The following is a 19,453-nucleotide window of genomic DNA, read 5'->3' on the forward strand; positions in this document are numbered from 1 at the left end:
AACAATGCAGACCCAATACACAATTATAGGCAAAAAAAGATGCTAGAGGAGACAACCTAAGGAAGGGAGGAATAACAACAAAGGGGAGAAAGTGGTGATTAGCACATCCCAAGTATTGCCTCATAACCCTACTCTATCCCCCGGGGAGAGAGGGAGGCAATATGCAAAAGGTAAAAGAGGAACAGCAACCCTATGTGTTTCCATGACTAAGCTAGCAACAGCTAAGCTAACTACAGGAGGTAAGGAAGGGTGTAGGCCTATGATGCGGGAAATGAGCAAAGTGAGCAGCATCATATAAAATCGTCAACTGTCTTCAATGGGGATGTTAACACTCTGATGACGTTAGTAGAGGACTAACAAAATCTTAGTTAATTTTAGTAGTTTTTAATAAATTTGTTGGATTCGAGTTTCAGAGATTGTATAATTTCAGCAAGGAAAGAATGAATGTAAAAAGTGAAGTTAGGTTTTCTTTTCTTCTTGAGTAATGAGTACCAGTGCATATAGATTGAGCAGATCTATGCTCAATATATGATGTTTGAGTCTTTTGCCCAAGTAAATCCACATTAGGCTGTTTCTTTTGATTATTTCAGGGTTGGTGGACAGGTGTGTGTGTTGGGGACAAAGTTTACAGGACATTTAACATTTATGTTAAAATGAAACTTTGAAAAAGCTTGCAAAATGTTTAGAAGAAAGTAACAAAAAATTCATGGTATCTGTTTGGACATACAGTGATATCTTGTCTTACAAACTTAATTGGTTCTGGGATGAGGTTCTTAAGTTGAAAAGTTTGTAAGATGAAACAATGTTTCCCATAGGAATCAATGGAAAAACTATTAATGTGTGCAAGCCCAAAATTCACCCCTTTTGCCAGCCGAAGTGCCTGATTCTCCTGAGGTTCCCCTCCATAGGAAACCCCACCTACAGACTTCTGTGTTTTTGCGATGCTGCAGGGGAATCCCAGCAGGGGAATGCCAGCATCACAAAAACGAGTGCTTCGCTGGCAATGAAAGTCCAGAGGTGGGGTTTCCCAGTGAAGGGAGCATCAGTGAAATCGCAGCATCGCAAAAACACTGAAGTCCTCGAAACCCCACCTCTGGACCTCTGTGTTTTTGCGATGCTGTGATTTCACTGAGGCTCCCCTCACTGGGAAACACCACCTCCGGACTTCCCTTGCCAGCGAAGCCCCCATTTTTGCGCTGCTGGGATTCCCCTGCAGCATCACAAAAACATGGAAGTCCAGATGTGGGTTTTCCCAGCGGTGGCGGTGGGTTTGTAAGATGAAAATAGTTTGTAAGAAGCAAAAAAAAATTAAACCCCGGGTTTGTATCTCAAAAAGTTTGTATGATGAGGCGTTTGTAAGATGAGGTATCACTGTATTTTTAATTTTTACTGTACACTGTTATTGTCGTTAGTATTACTGTATACTATTGATGTAATGCTGGGTACAGGTTCTTCTTGACTTAATAAAACATTCAAACCTACAATGGATTCTCCCCAAACTACTTACACCTGGTTTTGTTTCATTTGTAGACATTTGCAAAACCTCACACTATGGTCATAGAAACATAGAAACATAGAAGACTGACGGCAGGAAAAGACCTCATGGTCCATCTAGTCTGCCCTTATACTGTTTCCTGTATTTTATCTTAGGATGGATATATGTTTATCCCAGGCATGTTTAAATTCAGTTACCAACCATGTCTGATGGACGTTTGTTCCAAGGGTCTACTATTCTTTCAATAAAATAATATTTTCTCATGTTGCTTTTGATCTTTCCCCCAACTAACTTTAGATTGTGTCCCCTTGTTCTTGTGTTCACTTTCCTATTAAAAACACTTCCCTCCTGAACCTTATTTAACCCTTTAAAATATTTAAATGTTTTGATCATGTGAAGTTTTTTCCAGAAACTGGCATTTACTTCCAGTTTTTTTATCCGGCAAAAGATGCCAGATAAAAGAAATTCACATATACAACTACTAGTTTGCTTAATAAACATAAGGTTTATGTAAACCTATAGTGAAAATAGTCATATTTTGGTCCTGTAGTACCTCAACTTGAAACTACAATGACTTACAACTGAAATTCTGCTCCGAATTGTGCTTGGACATTGAGGACCAAATACTGGCATATCATTGCCTAATTATTTTATTTAAAGTACAATTTTAATTATTTTTAAAAATCCCCTCTATCCTTGAAATCTTTGGTAGAAATAAAATGTTGTAGTCACTGATAACATTCAGGATCAGAAGAAGGGTATTATAACTGTTAGGAACCGTTCTATGGTTTCTCATTACAAGACATTTTGTACACACAAAATGGGTAGGAAAGAAAGATTTCAAAACTGCACATGAAGAAATTGCTATTTTACACCTGTTTGGAAGTAGACTGAATCTATTGCCCAAAGACAGATTAATATTTTTCATAATAGTCAATCTTGCCATAGATGAATTTTCCTATCCATTAGTACCTCCTTATCAGCAAAATTTAGTATTACAATTTAGTGTAATAGAGTGCAACTGCTTGTAATAATTTCATTCTTAATGATATCCTAGTTTACAAGAAGCAGGTGATCATAACATTTCTGAGGGGGAAAAAGACCAATTTAATAACTTTGTGAAAATACTTAACAACCAAACAAAATGTTGGAAAAAATTATATAAAGGGGCCAAAGTACTGCATTACTTATTTATTTATTTATTTATTTATTCGATTTTTATGCCGCCCTTCTCCTTAGACTCAGGGCGGCTTACAACTTGTTAGCAATAGCACTTTTTAACAGAGCTTGGCTATTGCCCCCACAATCCGGGTCCTCATTTTACCCACCTCGGAAGGATGGAAGGCTGAGTCAACCTTGAGCCGGTGATGAGATTTGAACCGCTGACCTTACTTCCTTAAAAGGGAGTTAACTTGTGTTTTTGTGGTTTTCTGGGTTTTTTTTTTAGGAGTGGTGGTGGTGGAGAAGTGGCAAAAGAGAGATTGAAATAGGTTAGAACTTGCTGAAGAATGGGGAAAAAATTGAGGGAAAGTTCCCTAGTTAATCCTTATCCTTTGGACACTGGTTTAAAACATTGTTGTCTGCTCCATTTTAAGTCTCAATTATATGAGCCAGAACAGCACATACACAATCTGCCTAGTACTTCCCTTACCTAGTGTTGTGGTTGGCTCTGGCCCAGCTCCTGCCCCAAGGAATGTGGAGGTGGATGTGGGGGAACATCCACATGCCACAGGCCTGTTTTACTCCCGATATAATCTCCCGACGAAGGCTCCTCTGATGAAGGAAGTGTGAATAGCAGGGAAGAAGGGAGCTTGGCAGACAGCCCAGAAGGAGATCAATCATCCTTATCATCCCTGGATTCTGAACAAGAACTTATGATGGACCCACGCATGCGTAGAGTGATGCATAGGAGAGAACAACTGAAGGATTATTACAGGAGATAAGTGAGGTCACCTGTGGTAGGGTGGGGCTGTTGTAATTAGTGCTACAGATAAAAAGAGCAGCATGCTGGTTTAGCCTTGTGGAAGTTTATCTGATTCATAGTTTCATCAAGATTGTGGTTTTGCTGTTTCCCTGTTCAAGAATTTGTGTGGACTTTCTGGACTTTGGAATTGGACTCAATTTCCCAGTTACTGGGTAAGAAATTGGATTGCATTTAACCTGTGCCTTGTGTGTACCAGAAAATCCCTTTGACATTTAAAAGGGGAGTTTTTTCTGCTTTTCTGTTGATAAAGACTTTTGGTTTTCCTTCTATCGTGTGGTGTGTGTCTTTTTGGACTAATTACCCTGTAATTACGGGGGGGTTGGGACACGCCGGCAGAACACCTAAATATAGATTATAGATCTATAGATGAGGAGGAAGCACACAGACATGCACATGTTGCATTTTGTTATAGAGGAGAAAATATATTCCTGTTGCTGTTTCCAGAAAAGATGTTGGAAAGTATGCTAGAAGCCATGCTCTGCATGATGTTCTATCTGTTTTAAGTAGGTATTGAACAACTTTTATTATAACATTGTCATTTATCTCCCATCTATTAGGCATTAATAAACACACACAGTGAAGCTCATGGAATAGGTCTTGACACTCTAAAACTATAGCTTTGCAGGTGTGACTGTTCTATAGAAAAATAGAATTAATCCCCGGACAGCTTGAACAATGAATCAGAATATGAAATAGCTGTAAAATGTCTAACTAAGTAATATTTAAATCATCAGTACACTAAGCTGCCAACAACCCATGAGTGGAGAAAGGCAAGTACTTAACATAGCATATGCAGTATATGATAAAGTCACTACATACATGTCATCATTTTGGCATCCTTGTGGTTTGCTTCAATGCTAGTGAATAGCAGGAATGCCTTTGGGCAATATGATTTTAAATATATATATTTTCCTAGTCAGGGGTGGGTTCTAACCTTGCCACCAGTTCGCTTCCTCCCACACCACATGGCTGCATGTGCACTGCATGTCACATGGTCATGTGTGCATTGTATGCCATGTGGCTGTGCATGTGCAGTACTAAAAAATCAGCTTCTGCGCATGCATAGAAGCATAAAACAGCTTCTGTGCAGAAGCCAAAACCCACCATTACAGCTGGTATGGGGGTGTGGCCAGCTAGAGTTCACTCCCAATTTGGTGAGTGGGGAGGAATTCTCGCTACCGGTTCTAAAGCATGAATCGAAATAGGACCAACCCACCTCTGTTCCTAGTTTAGTTTATGGGATAGGATAAAGTCTAAACCAAACATTCGGCAATTTTAGATCTAACATTCCTATCTTTGTAAACCATGGGTGATAAAGTTGTGAGAATTGTATTGACTCCTCATTTTTCCTCCATGTACTGACTTTGACTTACGGTTCTTCATTTACCTTTTCAGGAGATAAAAAGAAAAGAAAAGAAAATGCTGTGTCCAGATAGCCTTGCTTTCTGCAGCACGATTTTCCTTTATTGTTTTGGTTATTTGTAGAATGGCAGTCTGCAGTCCATACATCTTATGCTTGATCAGTGTTTATTTCAAACACATTGAGATTATTTTCTCGCATGCAGTCTCTCCATCTCTTTTCCTTACAGAGATAATTGGAAGAAAATCATCTAATATGATGTATTAGAGCAGGCAGTTTCCTGGATAAGCAATCCTACTTAATAACTTTCCTTCCAAACTTAGGCAAATAATGGTATACAACGCTACTGTTATAAAACGTGTGATGCAATGCAAAATCTTCAATATTCAAAACGTGCCTCTAATACATTTTGTTTTATGATTTATATGCAGCATCAGTTGCATCTACTTGTAATGATCCTGGGACCCCACAGAATGGAAGTAGATATGGAGACAGCAGAGAGCCTGGAGATACAATCACCTTCCAGTGTGACCCAGGGTATCAACTCCAAGGGCAGGATAAAATTACTTGTGTACAACTGAACAATCGATTCTTTTGGCAGCCTGATGCACCAACATGTATAGGTATTGAGATGAAATGCTGGGCACTTTTGATCATTCTCAATGGTCATTCAGGGTGATACTACATACATTTCATGCATAGGCTATGAATCTCACAACTTATTTATGAGAGGTGATAAACTTCTATTACTGGTAAATACTGATAAGCCACAACATGTATGTAGATGGTTTATTTATGTTCTTAACATCTCAATTTCTTTTTATTGAGTATTCTGGTTGTGAGTTTCCTAGAGTATGCATCTGATAACAATATGTATTTTAGCTTAAGAAGACAGTAAAACCTAGATTTGAGGGGTTCTTGGTGTCCTCTGGTTGTTTTGTTGCAGTTGCTTTTTTACCCAACTAGAAAATCATTATTGGAACCTGGATTTGTCAATTACTCTTTAATGACTGGTTCACCAAAATCAAGGCTAATACTTTTCTGCAGCTCTTGAGAACTGACAATCAATCATCTTATCTCAAATAGAAATACACTACCAAAACCTGGGACATATGCCAGCTGATCAACAGAAGATCCTAAAGCTTCAAATATGAACTTATAACTCTATATGTTTGAAGGCATAAAACTATACCTACTGCATTGCAGCATTTAATGTAAACTTCAGGAATGGGCATTTTTTTGTAGAATTTTGTAGTCCTTGTCAGCATTTCTTGTTACTCTAATCCAGAGTGGTATTACCAGGTTTATAACAGGGTACATTGCCTATAATACTTTTGAAATAGATAACTGTTTTTGGTACTATAGTGTTGTTTAGATTTCTTTCAAATTATCAACTCAAAATATAGAAATTGTCAGGGCAAATTAATATTCATATTTAATTTATATAAACAGAGGCCATGCCTGAGAATCCTGGAAGTAGAGACAAGAAAGAGCTGAAAGACTGAAATGAGAACTTGAGCAATTGCTCTACATTCTAGTTACTAAGCTGATGGTTACAGTAGATATTCATCACAAAGCCTATGTTAGAATAATCAGAAATAGGCAGAAACAATAGATTATCTCTGACTTCATCTGCAGAAACCCAGCCAACTTTTTAGGGCTGTGAACCAAATGACATGGCCTTTGGTAGAACCAGCTGGTGCATTAATACAACTGAGCTCCATTATGAGCAATTTGCATCACTTATCATGATTTTTTCCCCCAGATTCAAGCTGGTCTTCATACTGTTTTAGGAAATGCTATATCTGAGCTATCTTGTCCACCATTTAAATATCTGCTTTAATTAATGTAACTGCTTCTCATACTTCATGTATCTGGACATCTTTTTGCCCATTGGACTCCTACCTAGGATGCTTAGAATTCCTGCCAGTCTTTCCTGAAATTGTAATTTTTTGGTCAGAAAAAAATGCCTATCACCTTAAAGAGGTAAAATAACTACTAGGGAGATCCTTGCATTAAAATGCGATGAACCCAACTACCTTGAATATTTATTTGCTTTCTCCAACATCCCATATTTAGTCAAAATAAAGCAAAAGTCTGTGTTTTTAGAAAAAAAACAGATTATCTATTTCTTTCTCCCTTTGTGGACTTATTTTCTGTTAGCCCTGGACTGGGTATTTAGAAAATCTCAAAATACAGTATTTAGAAAGTCTCAAAATTTTTGAATTTTAAAGAATTTGATGTGGGAAGACAAACGGATGCTGCATTGGACAAGGTGACATTTTTGATAATTCCAAGAGTTAGATTTCCAGGTTTGGAGATGGCCTCATATGGACTAGGATGCCAGAAGATATTTTAAATTAACAATTTAAATGAACAGCTTAATAACTTAAATTACAGTCTTTCTGGACGCAGAATGATCTCTTGTTGGAAAATATTAGAAGAGTTTAAGATTTCATTACAATAAAAACCTAGAAAGGAAGTGTGCTGTTATGTTTGACTCAGTTTTTTAAAAAGAAAATGACAACATGGGTTGTCTAGGATTGTTACTCTAATGAAAATTATAAATGTTCTCTCCTGCTGTTTACAAGAAACCTAATATTAAATGCATGATTTAAAATGTAATTATTTACCTAAAAAGAACTATGCAATTTTTTCCCTTGTTTTTTAATCGCAATTTTATGAAATATTATACTTATAACATCAAAGACTAATAAAAACTTAAAAAATAGAAGAAATAAACTTAAAAGGTGGAAAGGTCAGAAAAAAAAGGAAAAATAGAGAAATAGAAAAAAAAGAAGAGAGAGTTATATAAAAAGAAATATGGTACATAACAAAAAGTGTCTTTCTACCTTTATAGTAACTTTCCACCTCATCAAATATGACAAAATATCACCTCTTCCCATACAGTATCTCATATCTCACCCATCTCTCAACTTTAAGCAAATTGATAGAGCATTGTCATTTCAGCATTAGAAACAGACCAATTAATACCAGATTGTTATGCTTCTATACCGATATAATAGATGCTTCATAGCTAGCCCCTTTCTCTTTCTTCTGGTTTTAGATAAGATGGTTGCTTTCATTTTTCTTTGAAGGATCATTTCCTAACAGATTTGATTATTTTTATATTGGTTTTTTATTTGTAATCTCACGTAATTGATCTACTCTATCATTTCAGATTATAATATACATTCTCATGTGTTGTTTGGAGATCCAGGTGTAAATATTTGAATAGAGAAAGATAGGGAAAAATTGAATAATTCAGATAATTCTGCAGATTATGTTAACTCTGGACACCTTCAAGAGGAGATTGGACTTCCATTTGGCTGGGGTGCTGTAGGGTTTCCTGCTCAGGCAGGGGGTTGGACTCGATGACCTAACGGTCCCTTTCAACTCTATTAATAAATAAATAAATTCTGACAATTCAGACTGCAATCCTTTGGCAGCTGAGGAAATATCCCAAGGAGCACAGGCTTCTTCTCTGTGTCCCTGGTTCTCTTCTGGATAGGGAAATCTTCAAGGCTACATAACTTGTGCTTTCCAACATAGTAAAGGTCTAATCTTATAAAGCTGCAAAGGAGAATAAACAGGATTTCAGTCCCTTGACAAAGAGGTTGGAATCCAGCATATCCAAAGGCCACCGTCTGTCCTTTCTTTCTACTGTTCTGTTCAATGCAGCAAACATTTAGACAAGACTGAGAATTATCTTAAATTCAGCATCTCTTTTTGAATGCAGTAGAATAGAAACCGTTTTTCCAGATACAGTGATACCTTGTCTTACAAACTTAATTGGTTCCAGGACGAGGTTCGTAAGGTGAAAGGTTCATAAGATGAAACAATATTTCCCATAGGAATCAATGGAAAAGTGATTAATGCGTGCAAGCCCAAAATTCACCCCTTTTTGCCAGCTGAAGCACCTGTTTTTGCATTGCTGGGATTCCCCTGAGGCTCCCCTCCATAGGAAACCCCACCTCCGGACTTCCACGTTTTTGCGACGCTGCAGGGGAATCCCAGCAGGGCAATCCCAGGATCACAAAAATGGATGCTTCAACAGAAGTCCGGAGGGGGGTTTCCCAGCGAGGGAAGCCACAGCAAAATCGCAGCGTAGAAAAGTTCGTATGACAAGGGGTTTGTAAGACGAGGTATCACTCTATATGCAAAGGTCAGGTAGATGTCTGTGTTCTGCTTCTCACCACCTCTCCCAGTCTTTATTCAGTCAGGCAGAGAAATGTCTGGAGTGATCTAACTTCATTATTGGGCTGCTTTATTAAATGAACTTCACATGCCTAAGGGAAGAACTTTCATACTGGAGAATAAATACTGTACTTACACATTTCTTTATACAAGAGAGTTTCATTGCACTTGCAATTGTTTTGATAAATACTTGAAAATAAGGTGTCAGAAATAAATGCATAAGAACCTACATTATTTTGACAGTTTCCAGTCCTCAGTTTTGACATGTGATCATTTTTATGTTCTTATTCTCTCCTGTCTGACAGCTGCATGTGGTGGAAATCTTACAGGTCCATCAGGTGTTATTTTATCACCAAACTATCCACAGCCATATCCTCCGGGGAAGGAATGTGATTGGAGAATAAAAGTAAACTCTGATTTTGTCATTGCTTTGATATTCAAAAGGTATTATTTCAAGAACTATGTTTTCTTTTAAAGTATCACATTCAACCCCCCCAAAAAAAACCATTAATGAGACTGGCTAATTACTTTTAAAACTATGCTATAGACAGGGCTAAATTATGTAGATCTGAGTTTTTAAGAAGTACAATATTTTGAGGGTTTTTTTTACTTTTTTACTTTTTATTTTTGCAGCATGCTAACTTTTGGACATAAATATTGTAATGTCCAGGGGTTACCCATTTTAATATGGTGGGAAACTGTCTTGAGAATGCTCAACAATAATAATTGGGGGAGGGGTATGCAGAAAAAAATGAGATTCGGAAGCTAAATGTTGCCTATCTATGCCTTACATCTACGTCAGTGCATCATGATGCATAAAACAAGTAAGGACATGGGAAAAATATATGAATCACTAAAGGATCTATCTAACCTTATGTCCATCAGAAGAGATATAATTTTTGCCTGTCTCTAACTTTTTCCTATGACCAAATTATAAAAGTGCCAGATGTAGCCTATCTCTCATAGTGTCAGAAAAGAAAAAACAATTATGTTGAAGAAAGCTGCCATAATTTGAAACTGCTATTGCAATAACTGGATTCAATAGAGTAGTTTAGCTTTTCACTTAATTCCTTTCATACTCCCAGATACAAAAAGTATTGCATTGGATGTGGAATAACACACGGACACAAGAGCTGGGACATAGAAGACCTGAAGAGGTCACTAAATGGGGTGGAAGTTCCTATGTGTAACATACTTGGGCAACTAAATAGGTGCAACTTCAGCCTGGGCAGTTCGAGGCTAACTTTAGCTTACGCCCAGATCTGAAAACCATGCCTCGAGTGTATGGGAGGGCTCACCCCCATGACTTGGAACCAGAAATGATGTAAGTGAGCTCCAAAGGCACCCCCTCTCCACCCCCCCAGTCATATAAGCAGCATGAGTTGTGGTAAGGGGCAGCAAATCATCTTCCAAAAGATGCCCAATGGAGAACACACAGTTGCTACTGCTACCCTTGTCCGCCCCGTTACTGCCAAAAAGTGATGGAGATTAAATTAGTTAATTGATATATGCTGACCTAATTATCCCCCAGACACACCACGTAATCAAAATACACTTCTCCGTCTTCCAGGGTGATGTAGGCAAAAAAACAATCTAGACTCAAATGTGCTGAGATTGCAAAAAATTCCTACTTGGCCCCCAGTTAGGTGACTTTTAAGCATCCTAGATTGAGCGGAGGGTGGATGGGTGTCTGCACTTGCTAGAAGCCAGGCCGAAGAAGAGAAGAGCGGGCAGCTTGCAGGTCTTTTTAAAAAGGCCGCTCACTGGCCCCGTCACTTCCAGCCACGTGACCTGACACTGAGCATTCTGGGAGGTCTCGCTCTGTTGTGCGAGACCTCCCAGCACCTGGAAGTCCATGCCGTGTTGATCCGACACCACCGCAAATGTCGGCCCCACGCTGATGATGCTGGGCCTCTCAAATATTTTAATAAGGTTCTAAAAACCATTGCATGACCAGAATGAAACCTCATGTAAACTTACTCAAGTTTCTAAACTAAGCCTGGTTTTGTATAATGGACTTTCTTACCAGTACATGATTCTAAGGCTGAATTAAGTAAATTAATTACTTCTTTTTTATGTTTTAGATTGAAAAAACCCCTTGCAAAAATAAAAAGCATATATTTGTGGAGTGAAAAACGGTGTAATAAAATATTTTACAAATACAGTGGTACATCTACCTAAGAACGCCTCTACTTAAGAACTTTTCTAGATAAGAACCGGGTGTTCAAGATTTTTTTGCCTGTTTGTAAGAATCATTTTCTACTTAAGAACCCAAGCCTGGAAAAAATTTCCAGGAAATTTGAGAGCAGTACAAAAGCCTGGCCAGTTTTCTGCCATTCCCTCTTTAATCCCGACCATCTCGGGCTTTTTTGGGCTGCCAGAGGAGCCTTTTGATGGCGCTTAAGAAGGCTTTGGCAGCCCAGAGTGAACGGAGCATCTTCCTTTCTCTGGACACTTGGAAAAGCAATAAACCACTTCGCTGTAGTGACTCACTGGCGCTGCCTCCTATACAAACTGGCACGAGGTTGCCTCCCAGAGTGTCTGTGCGTGGAAAGGCAAAAAAGGGGCACTTGGCCCCGGCCGGATCAACTCAGCTTCAGCCAAACTGAGGAGTCACCACAGTGAAGAAAAGGCACTGGCTACAAAGCGAGTGAGCGAGAGGAGAGGGGAGCCCTTCAGCATGAGAAGGAAGAGGAAGCAGGAAGCAGCAGCAACAGCAGCCACCTTTTGGTCAAAGGAGTGGGAGGTTCCCCTCTCTCGCCTGCCTGGGTTTCTCTCTCTGGCACAGTGTATGGGAGGCAGCCTCGTGCCAGGTTTATGGGAGGTGCATGCTCCTCCTCGCCACCTCAGAGTCCCTCTTTTTTTTTTAAGTCTTAAAGTTTTGGATTTTTTTGATTCCCCTCACCTCACCTTCTTCCTTCGGCAGTGACTGTATTCCTCCTCTTCTTCCTCCTCCTCCTCCCAACCAAATTCCAAGCTTTTATTTATTTCCTAATGAGTTTGCATGCATTATTTGATTTTACATTGATTCCTATGGGAAAAATTGCTTCTACTTACAAACTTTTCTACTTAAGAACCTGGTCACGGAACGAATTAAGTTCATAAGTAGAGGTACCACTGTAGTCTAATTTACACTGATAAACCACTATCAAAATCCTACCTAGAAAACTGCATGGATGTGATCACTAGGAATCAAGTTCAATATAAACTTAGTTTAAATCGTAATTTTTACTTGATTACAATGGAGCATGGTGGCTTATGTGGTTGGGATGCTGTGTTGCAAGTTAGCAAACTGGTGTTCAAGACCTGAGTGCTGCCTTCTTCCAGCTCTAGCTCCAGCTAGGAACATGACAAGAACATCTAACTGGGTGTCTCCCAGGGAACAGTGATGTCACCGACTAATCTTTTCAACCCAGAAGTGCCTCGTCCCTTCTGACACAAGTGTGGTGCAACTTGATTATTAAGTAGAGACTGTCCAACTTTAACTAGCTCTTTTTAATGTAGGAGTTCCTGAGGACAATCCCTTATGGCCTCATTACCTCAAAACTAGATTACTGCAATATGCTCCTTTTCAACTGCATTTCAACTGTAGTGAAATATGGCAGTCCACATCTAGTGAGACTGCCATTTTAGCAGTTTAGTCCTATCTTTTGGGCACTACGTGGGTTACCTGAATGCAATTCAAAGTCCTGGATTTGAGATATATAGAGCATTGGATTATATTACTAATGAGAACTTTTTTTCTCCAAGGAGAAATTGCCTGCTCATTTGTGATCAACTGGAGAGCTGAGTTACATGCTTCCTTTTGCTTCCGATGTTAGAGGGTTGGGGGCAAAGCAACGTGATTATTCCTTAGGTTCAGAGAGCCCCTAAGTATTTAGAGTTTATAAATGAAGCAAAAATACTGCTATTTTATTAGACTTTCATAGTGATATATTTTTAGGGGCAATTGAATGTTTATGTTTATTTATTTGTTCAATATACAGCAACCCAATTCAAAATGAGTCTGGACAGTTTACAAGGCAGTTATTTAACAACTGCCTCCTTCACAATTACAAGTTAATGAAAAAGTAACTTTATGACCAATCCTCACTTTTGTAACTTTTCAGGTCTGTAAAGCAAAAAAGCAGTCACAGTTTTATTTAGTGAATATTTCACCTAACAACTTATCAGTTCAAATTGTGATTATTAAATGAGAAGTAACTGCAAAAATTGAAAAGCAAGATAAAAATATCAAACGTTTCTGTCATTTTTATTTTGTTTATCATATACAAAAGTCCATAATATACAAAAGTCCATAATAATAATTCAAATATTCCCAGTTGAAGGGAAGCAATTTTTCTTCTCTTAAGTTCCCAATGATAATGACTTTCTTCTTCGACAGTAAATCAACCAGTCAACCATCAATATATTAAAAACAATTCAAAAACCAAAATATTACTTACAAGTTCATTAGGATATGCATGTATGTGTTTTATATATTGACTGTTTAAACCCTATATGTCTAGCCCAAGGTAGGGGTTTTTTTTAAAAAAAATGAAATTTCCAAGTCACTCCCTATAAAATCAAAGGTTTAAAGCACAAGAAACATTCTGGAAAATATTTATCTGCCTTTTTTCCATTAAAACCTCATATTATTTTATCTGGACTTAATTAAAAAAAACTTACACTATGTGAAATTTTACCTCATTTAGCTATTAATCTGTATGAGTTGGTTTGCATCCATGAAGGAACATGCCCTGGAAACAGTTACAACTATTTTCTTTAAAATGCATTTCAAATATTTGTGCATATTTTAAAGAAATTGGTGTGTACTGGTTCCACTTTTCCTCATATGATATTTCTGATCGATGTAGGGCAAATAACATTTAGTGTTAGTGCCCAACCTTTTCCTGCTGGTTTTAGCAGGGTCTGGAGCTATTAAACCAGTATAATAAAGTTTCCATTTTTTTCCTTCTTTATCTAGAATGCCCAGCTGGTGACTTACCACCAGCCGGATTTGCTGCAGGGCCGGGGAAATGCAGTCCCCGGTGTAGCTGCCATTTTGTTTGTCCGGGATCTCGCGATATTTCATGAGATCCCAGCCATGACTGTTATTGGCGCTGGCCGATGATGTCATCGGGGCGTGGCCAGCCAGCCCTTTATAAAGGGCTGTGCTGGCTTAGGGTCTCCTTTTCGCCCCGACGACGAACAGGTGAACACCCACCCTCCCTCCTTATCTTTCAGTGTGCTACAGGGGTCACCCTTAGGGGGCCGAATAGGAAATTTTGGCAGTCTCGGCATTTACCTGTGACCGTTTTTTCACCTATTCCACACTGCGGTGTGGGATGGATGGCTAGGGGTTGTTCGTTATTGATTAGTTCTAATTGGCTTACCTTTGGTCATTGGGTTGGCAGGTTAGGGGCGGAAATTGGGAGGTGCTAGCAACTGCATGTCCTCCGTTGGGCATCTTTGGGAATGATTGGCAGACTCTCTACAAGAGCTCATGGTGGCTTTTTAACCAGCCTGAGCAATTGGGGAGAAGTTCCCTCTGGGTCTCGCCCATTTCAATTGCCTTTCAGGGATTGGACGGCGAGACCTCCCACATGCGTTGCATGGCTGGGATCCAGGTGAGGGCGTGGTCCCCTTCACCTGGATCAGCATGGAGCTACGCCCCGAGTTGCCCAGGAAGTTTTTGTTATGTCATTTCCACCCCAAATGTTTATTAGTTGACCTCTGCGGGTCCCATTTTAGTTTGAATTAAAATAAGTTTATTTAATTAATAAAAATGACCCAGTTTAAATCCAGCTCTGTGTCCACGTTGTTACTCCGCTTCCGCTGCAAGAGACTGAAGAAAGCCTTAGAAACAGAACTACTGTTTATGCCAAAATTTGACTTGTAGAAAATAAAGAAGAAAAAGGGATGAACAGAAAACATGGAAATCAAAAGATTATAAATTACAATGCATACATTGCTTTTTTGGAATATTATTATGAGAAATAAATACAAATGCTAAAGAAAAATAATAATTGGAACATTTCTGTCAGTGATATTTTTTTTTCTGTCCCCCAAATCCAGAGACATTTTATTTTCTTGGTTTTCTATTTCAGTTTCAACATGGAACCTAGTTATGATTTTTTACATATTTATGAAGGAGGAGATTCTAACAGCCCTCTGATTGGCAGTTTTCAAGGTTCCCAGGCCCCAGATAGGATAGAGAGCAATGGCAATAATCTGTTCTTGGCATTTCGGAGTGATGCTTCAGTTGGCATGGCAGGATTTGCCATTGACTATAAAGGTAAATTTAAAACAATATATATATTTACCATATTATATAATATGAAGTTCATCTATTTTATATCCAGTTTCAATGAAGGTGAAATTTGTGTAGATTTATAGCAAAACTAGCAATAATGATATGGGATCGGATTTCCAATCATCCATGGTGACAAATATCACTAATGGCACTTTCTAGAACAGTGTTCAACGATAGCATCATTAAAATGGTTGCATACTACATTTAGAAAAAAACTCAGTTTTATTGGACTGATTTTATAAATCACTCTTATCTTAATTATATTGGGTATATTTTATAAAGTATCAAACATTACAAAAATGTGTTTTATATTGAATGTGTTGCAGCCATCTTATTTAAAAATACCAGTAATATAAATAGCACTCTCTATTATTAATAGTTTAATGTTCCTATATTATATTTACACTTATTTTGATGCTAATTTGGAACTGGTTAATTGTTTTCCATACCTACTTTAAAGTTTCATCTGAAGGTTGGGCTGAAACCATTTAGATAGCCCACAAGAAAATCCAAGAGCTGAGAATAGAATAATATTTTTTGACAGACTTTGAAAGTTAATACCAAACAGCATTTCAGCATCTCTGCTTATTCACAGATTAGCATAATTTATAAGATAAGCTTCAAAAATGTTATTTATTTTTTATTCTGCCTTGCCTAATAGACAATTTGACCCTTCCTTTTGGGCAAACTGGTTGTGTCCTTTGCTCTTTTGTTTTTACAGTAATCAGACTTGCTCTTAAATTGGTTACTTATTGAACAAAAATTAACTGTCTTGCCATGATTGGTTTGCTCTTAGGTTCAGTCCAGTCTTCCACTGCCCCCCCCACCCTATTTTATCAATTTGAATGATATAACGTCTTTAGACATTCTCCTATTTTTCCAAATGTTTACTTTGACCCATCTGCAAACAAGTGCGAGACAGAGAGGGGAGAGAAATTCTCAGATTCAAACCAGTTTTGAAAAGCAACAAACTGTAAACATCCCACTGGTTTCAAAAGGATATTTATTTATTTATTTGATTCGACTTCTATGCTGCCCAATCCAGTAGGATAAAAGATGTTTAAAGGCAAAAGGCCTTGCATAATTACTGACAGTTATTTTAATATTTATGGATAAATAATATACACATATCTGCAATTTGGGTACAAATTATTTAAGGAGTACATATACTTTTTATTTAATATAAAATGAGTTTTTCCACTATATAAAATATATATTTTTATTTTCTGACAAATATTCATTACCGCTTATAATATGTGTAATTACATAATGCTATTAGATTTTTTTTGCCATAAGAATGTTCCATAGTGCCATTTTGCTTAGCTCGTTGACTAATTTATTTAGTTTTGCTTAGATTACTAAATCTGCATAGAATTCACAATTTTTTTTTCTAAGCAGCTAAGTCCTAATACTTTGCAAATTAAAAAATAAATAAAATGTTCATGACAAACACAATTTATAAAAGGTCACGCCAAACAAATTTGTTTATAACAGTTGCTTTAGCATTGTAGAAATGAACAAATATATTGCATTCTTTAATTTAATCATGATGCTTTCATTTCCCTAAAAAGTGGCGATTTTAGAGATACTGCTAAACATAAATCCTTAAAAATTCAGGCATTTTTATCATCTTAATTTATGAAAATTGTAATGGCTATTATAGTAGAAATTGATACTATATACTGAAAAGTCAGTCCCATCAAATTCAATGGGACTTAACTATCAGGAAATGTATACTGAATATTAGGAGTAACTTAAATATGCAAGCTATTTTTTTTTCCTATTGAAAAATTATGTGCACATACTTGCAAATATTATACTCATTAAAAGTTTTCAGAGCTTTTTCTGATTGGTTATTCAAAAAGATGCTATGGTTGGAGTTATTGAAAAATATGATAATCCAAGAAACCTGTTAAGGCTTCTAGTTTCTGACCTAGTTCATCTGACAAAGATAACCAAAGCAATTTCAGACCTCATATCATAACTAAAAATATGTCTGAAATGTATCCTCATAAACAATATTGTCTTTATATGGAGTTGTAATTGTAATTTTAGATTAAATTCAAATGATCCCAATTTATTTGTGAAGAAAAAGATGGATGGATGGATGGATGGATGGATGGATGGATGGATGGATGGGTAAACTTACTCAGCTAGATGAAAATGAGATAGCGTTAGTAACCTTTATCCTTCCTGGAGTGGATTATATTGATTCACCTTGATCCATCTGTTTTATTTTAAAGAGAGTCTTAACCCTCTTTCTCTTTTTCATTAGAAAAACCACGGGAAGCTTGTTTTGACCCTGGCAATATAATGAATGGAACCAGAATTGGAACAGACTTTAAACTTGGGTCAAGTATTACTTATCAGTGTGATTCAGGTTACAAGATTATTGATCCTTCTACTATCACTTGTGTGATTGGTGTTGATGGAAAACCTGCATGGAACAGAATCTTGCCATCTTGTAGTGGTAGGTATGAATCTTGTTGGTATGTATGAATCTTGTAGTGGTATGTATGAAAATCTCCATGGAACAGAGTATCGCAATCTTGTAGTGGAACGGGGGTTATGAGAAATTGTATTAGTACAACTATTATAATTGTTCCCTCTATTTTGGCATTCTGACAATATTCTGCTAGCACAGTAGGGGAACTGATGAAAGTGAGAAGGAAACACTGTTTGTCAACCTTCGCTTATGCTGCTGCACCTCTCTCACTTGGTTGTCAATAGTTACGGCGTGGGTTAGAGATAAGGGTTTGTGGGAAGGAAGCGCACAGGAGGCCATGAAGCGAGATAGATTTCGTTTTCCTTGGTGTCAGGAGGCGACCGTTAGAGGAACATTCCAGAAGAGTGATGTGCGGATGAAGATGAGTCCACCTGATGGTCATGGACAATAGAGTTTGGGCATTTACCCAAGGGGGTTGGAAAAGGGGGTTTTGATATATGCTTGTATCGCGCCATTTTCTCAGACTTTGCGTTTCCTTTGATGCTTCTAGTTCTGATTTTGATAAATTCATTTTGGACTTTTACAAAAAGGACTCTGAGTTTTATTTGTCTTACATTCTGACTAGCAGCTTGAGACTGTTGTTCTTTCTTCTCTATTTTAGCTCCCATGTCTAATACAGTAGTACCTCTAGATACGAGCTGCTCCACATGCGAGTATTCCAAGTTACGAGCCACGACAGGAGCGAAATTTCTGTTCGACACCCGAGCTCAAATTTGGGATATGAGCCGAGCTTCCACTAGGTGGCGTAAGAATCCTTGCTTCTGGTTATCTCGGCGGGGAATAACAAAGTCTAAAGGCATTCGTTCGAGATCCGAGTTGATCGATATACGAGCTCGATTCTGGAACGAATTAAACTCGTATCTAGAGGTACTATTATATTGCCATTTAAGGTGAAATAAAAAAAGAAAAGATAGAAAAGTGGTTTTTTTTTTTAAAGTTTTAGTTTTTCCATTTAAAAAAACATCACTATAATTTAATACAGATCTATGTCCATTATCTTACACTTTTTACATTTCTTACATCTATATAATTATATACATTATATTTCATGTTTATATATTTGTCATTTTCATACATCTTTTCACATTTTATCACTTCCAGAAGAGGTTGTGACAGCTGTCAGCCTTGATAGTTTCAAGGCAGGATTAGACAGATTCATGGATGACAAGTGTATTGGTGGTTATTGAAACAGATGTCCATTTGCCGCCTCTACATTGCTTGAGACAGGCAAAATTCCCTTGAGTACCATTTGTTGGGGGTCAGAGGAAAGGGAGGGTTTTGCCTTCTGTTTCTGCTCAAGATCCTCATGTACAATTGGTGGTCTACAGTGTGACACAGAATGCTGGATTCGATGGGCTTTGGCCTGATTCAGCATGGCTCTTTTTATGTTCCTATGTTCTTATTACAATCCTTTGCTTCTATTTTCAATCCAATTATACCAATTATTCCAAATCTCATAATATTCTGAATTACTTGTTCCCTTAATCTCCATTGTCATCCTGTCCATTTCAGCACATCTGTAAATTTTATCTATAATATCATTTTATGCGGGATCGTTTTATTCTTCCAAAATTGTGCGTATGGTATCCTTGCAGCTGTTGTTATATACGTTATTA

At 37.5% G+C, this 19,453-nt stretch overlaps 1 protein-coding gene across 1 annotated transcript in view; it reads left to right on the forward strand.

The window, feature by feature from the left end:
• CSMD1 (CUB and Sushi multiple domains 1) overlaps positions 1-19,453 on the forward strand; it is a 1,071,884-nt gene that overhangs the window by 887,557 nt on the left and 164,874 nt on the right. The window contains exons 27-30 of the mRNA XM_070732892.1: positions 5,271-5,462; positions 9,342-9,480; positions 15,126-15,313; positions 17,607-17,801. Of these exons, the coding sequence (XP_070588993.1) occupies positions 5,271-5,462; positions 9,342-9,480; positions 15,126-15,313; positions 17,607-17,801 (714 nt within the window). The remainder of the gene's footprint in view (positions 1-5,270; positions 5,463-9,341; positions 9,481-15,125; positions 15,314-17,606; positions 17,802-19,453) is intronic.

The sequence above is a fragment of the Erythrolamprus reginae genome, chromosome 1, assembly GCF_031021105.1.
Source record: "Erythrolamprus reginae isolate rEryReg1 chromosome 1, rEryReg1.hap1, whole genome shotgun sequence".
NCBI classification, from domain to species: Eukaryota; Metazoa; Chordata; class Lepidosauria; order Squamata; family Dipsadidae; genus Erythrolamprus; species Erythrolamprus reginae.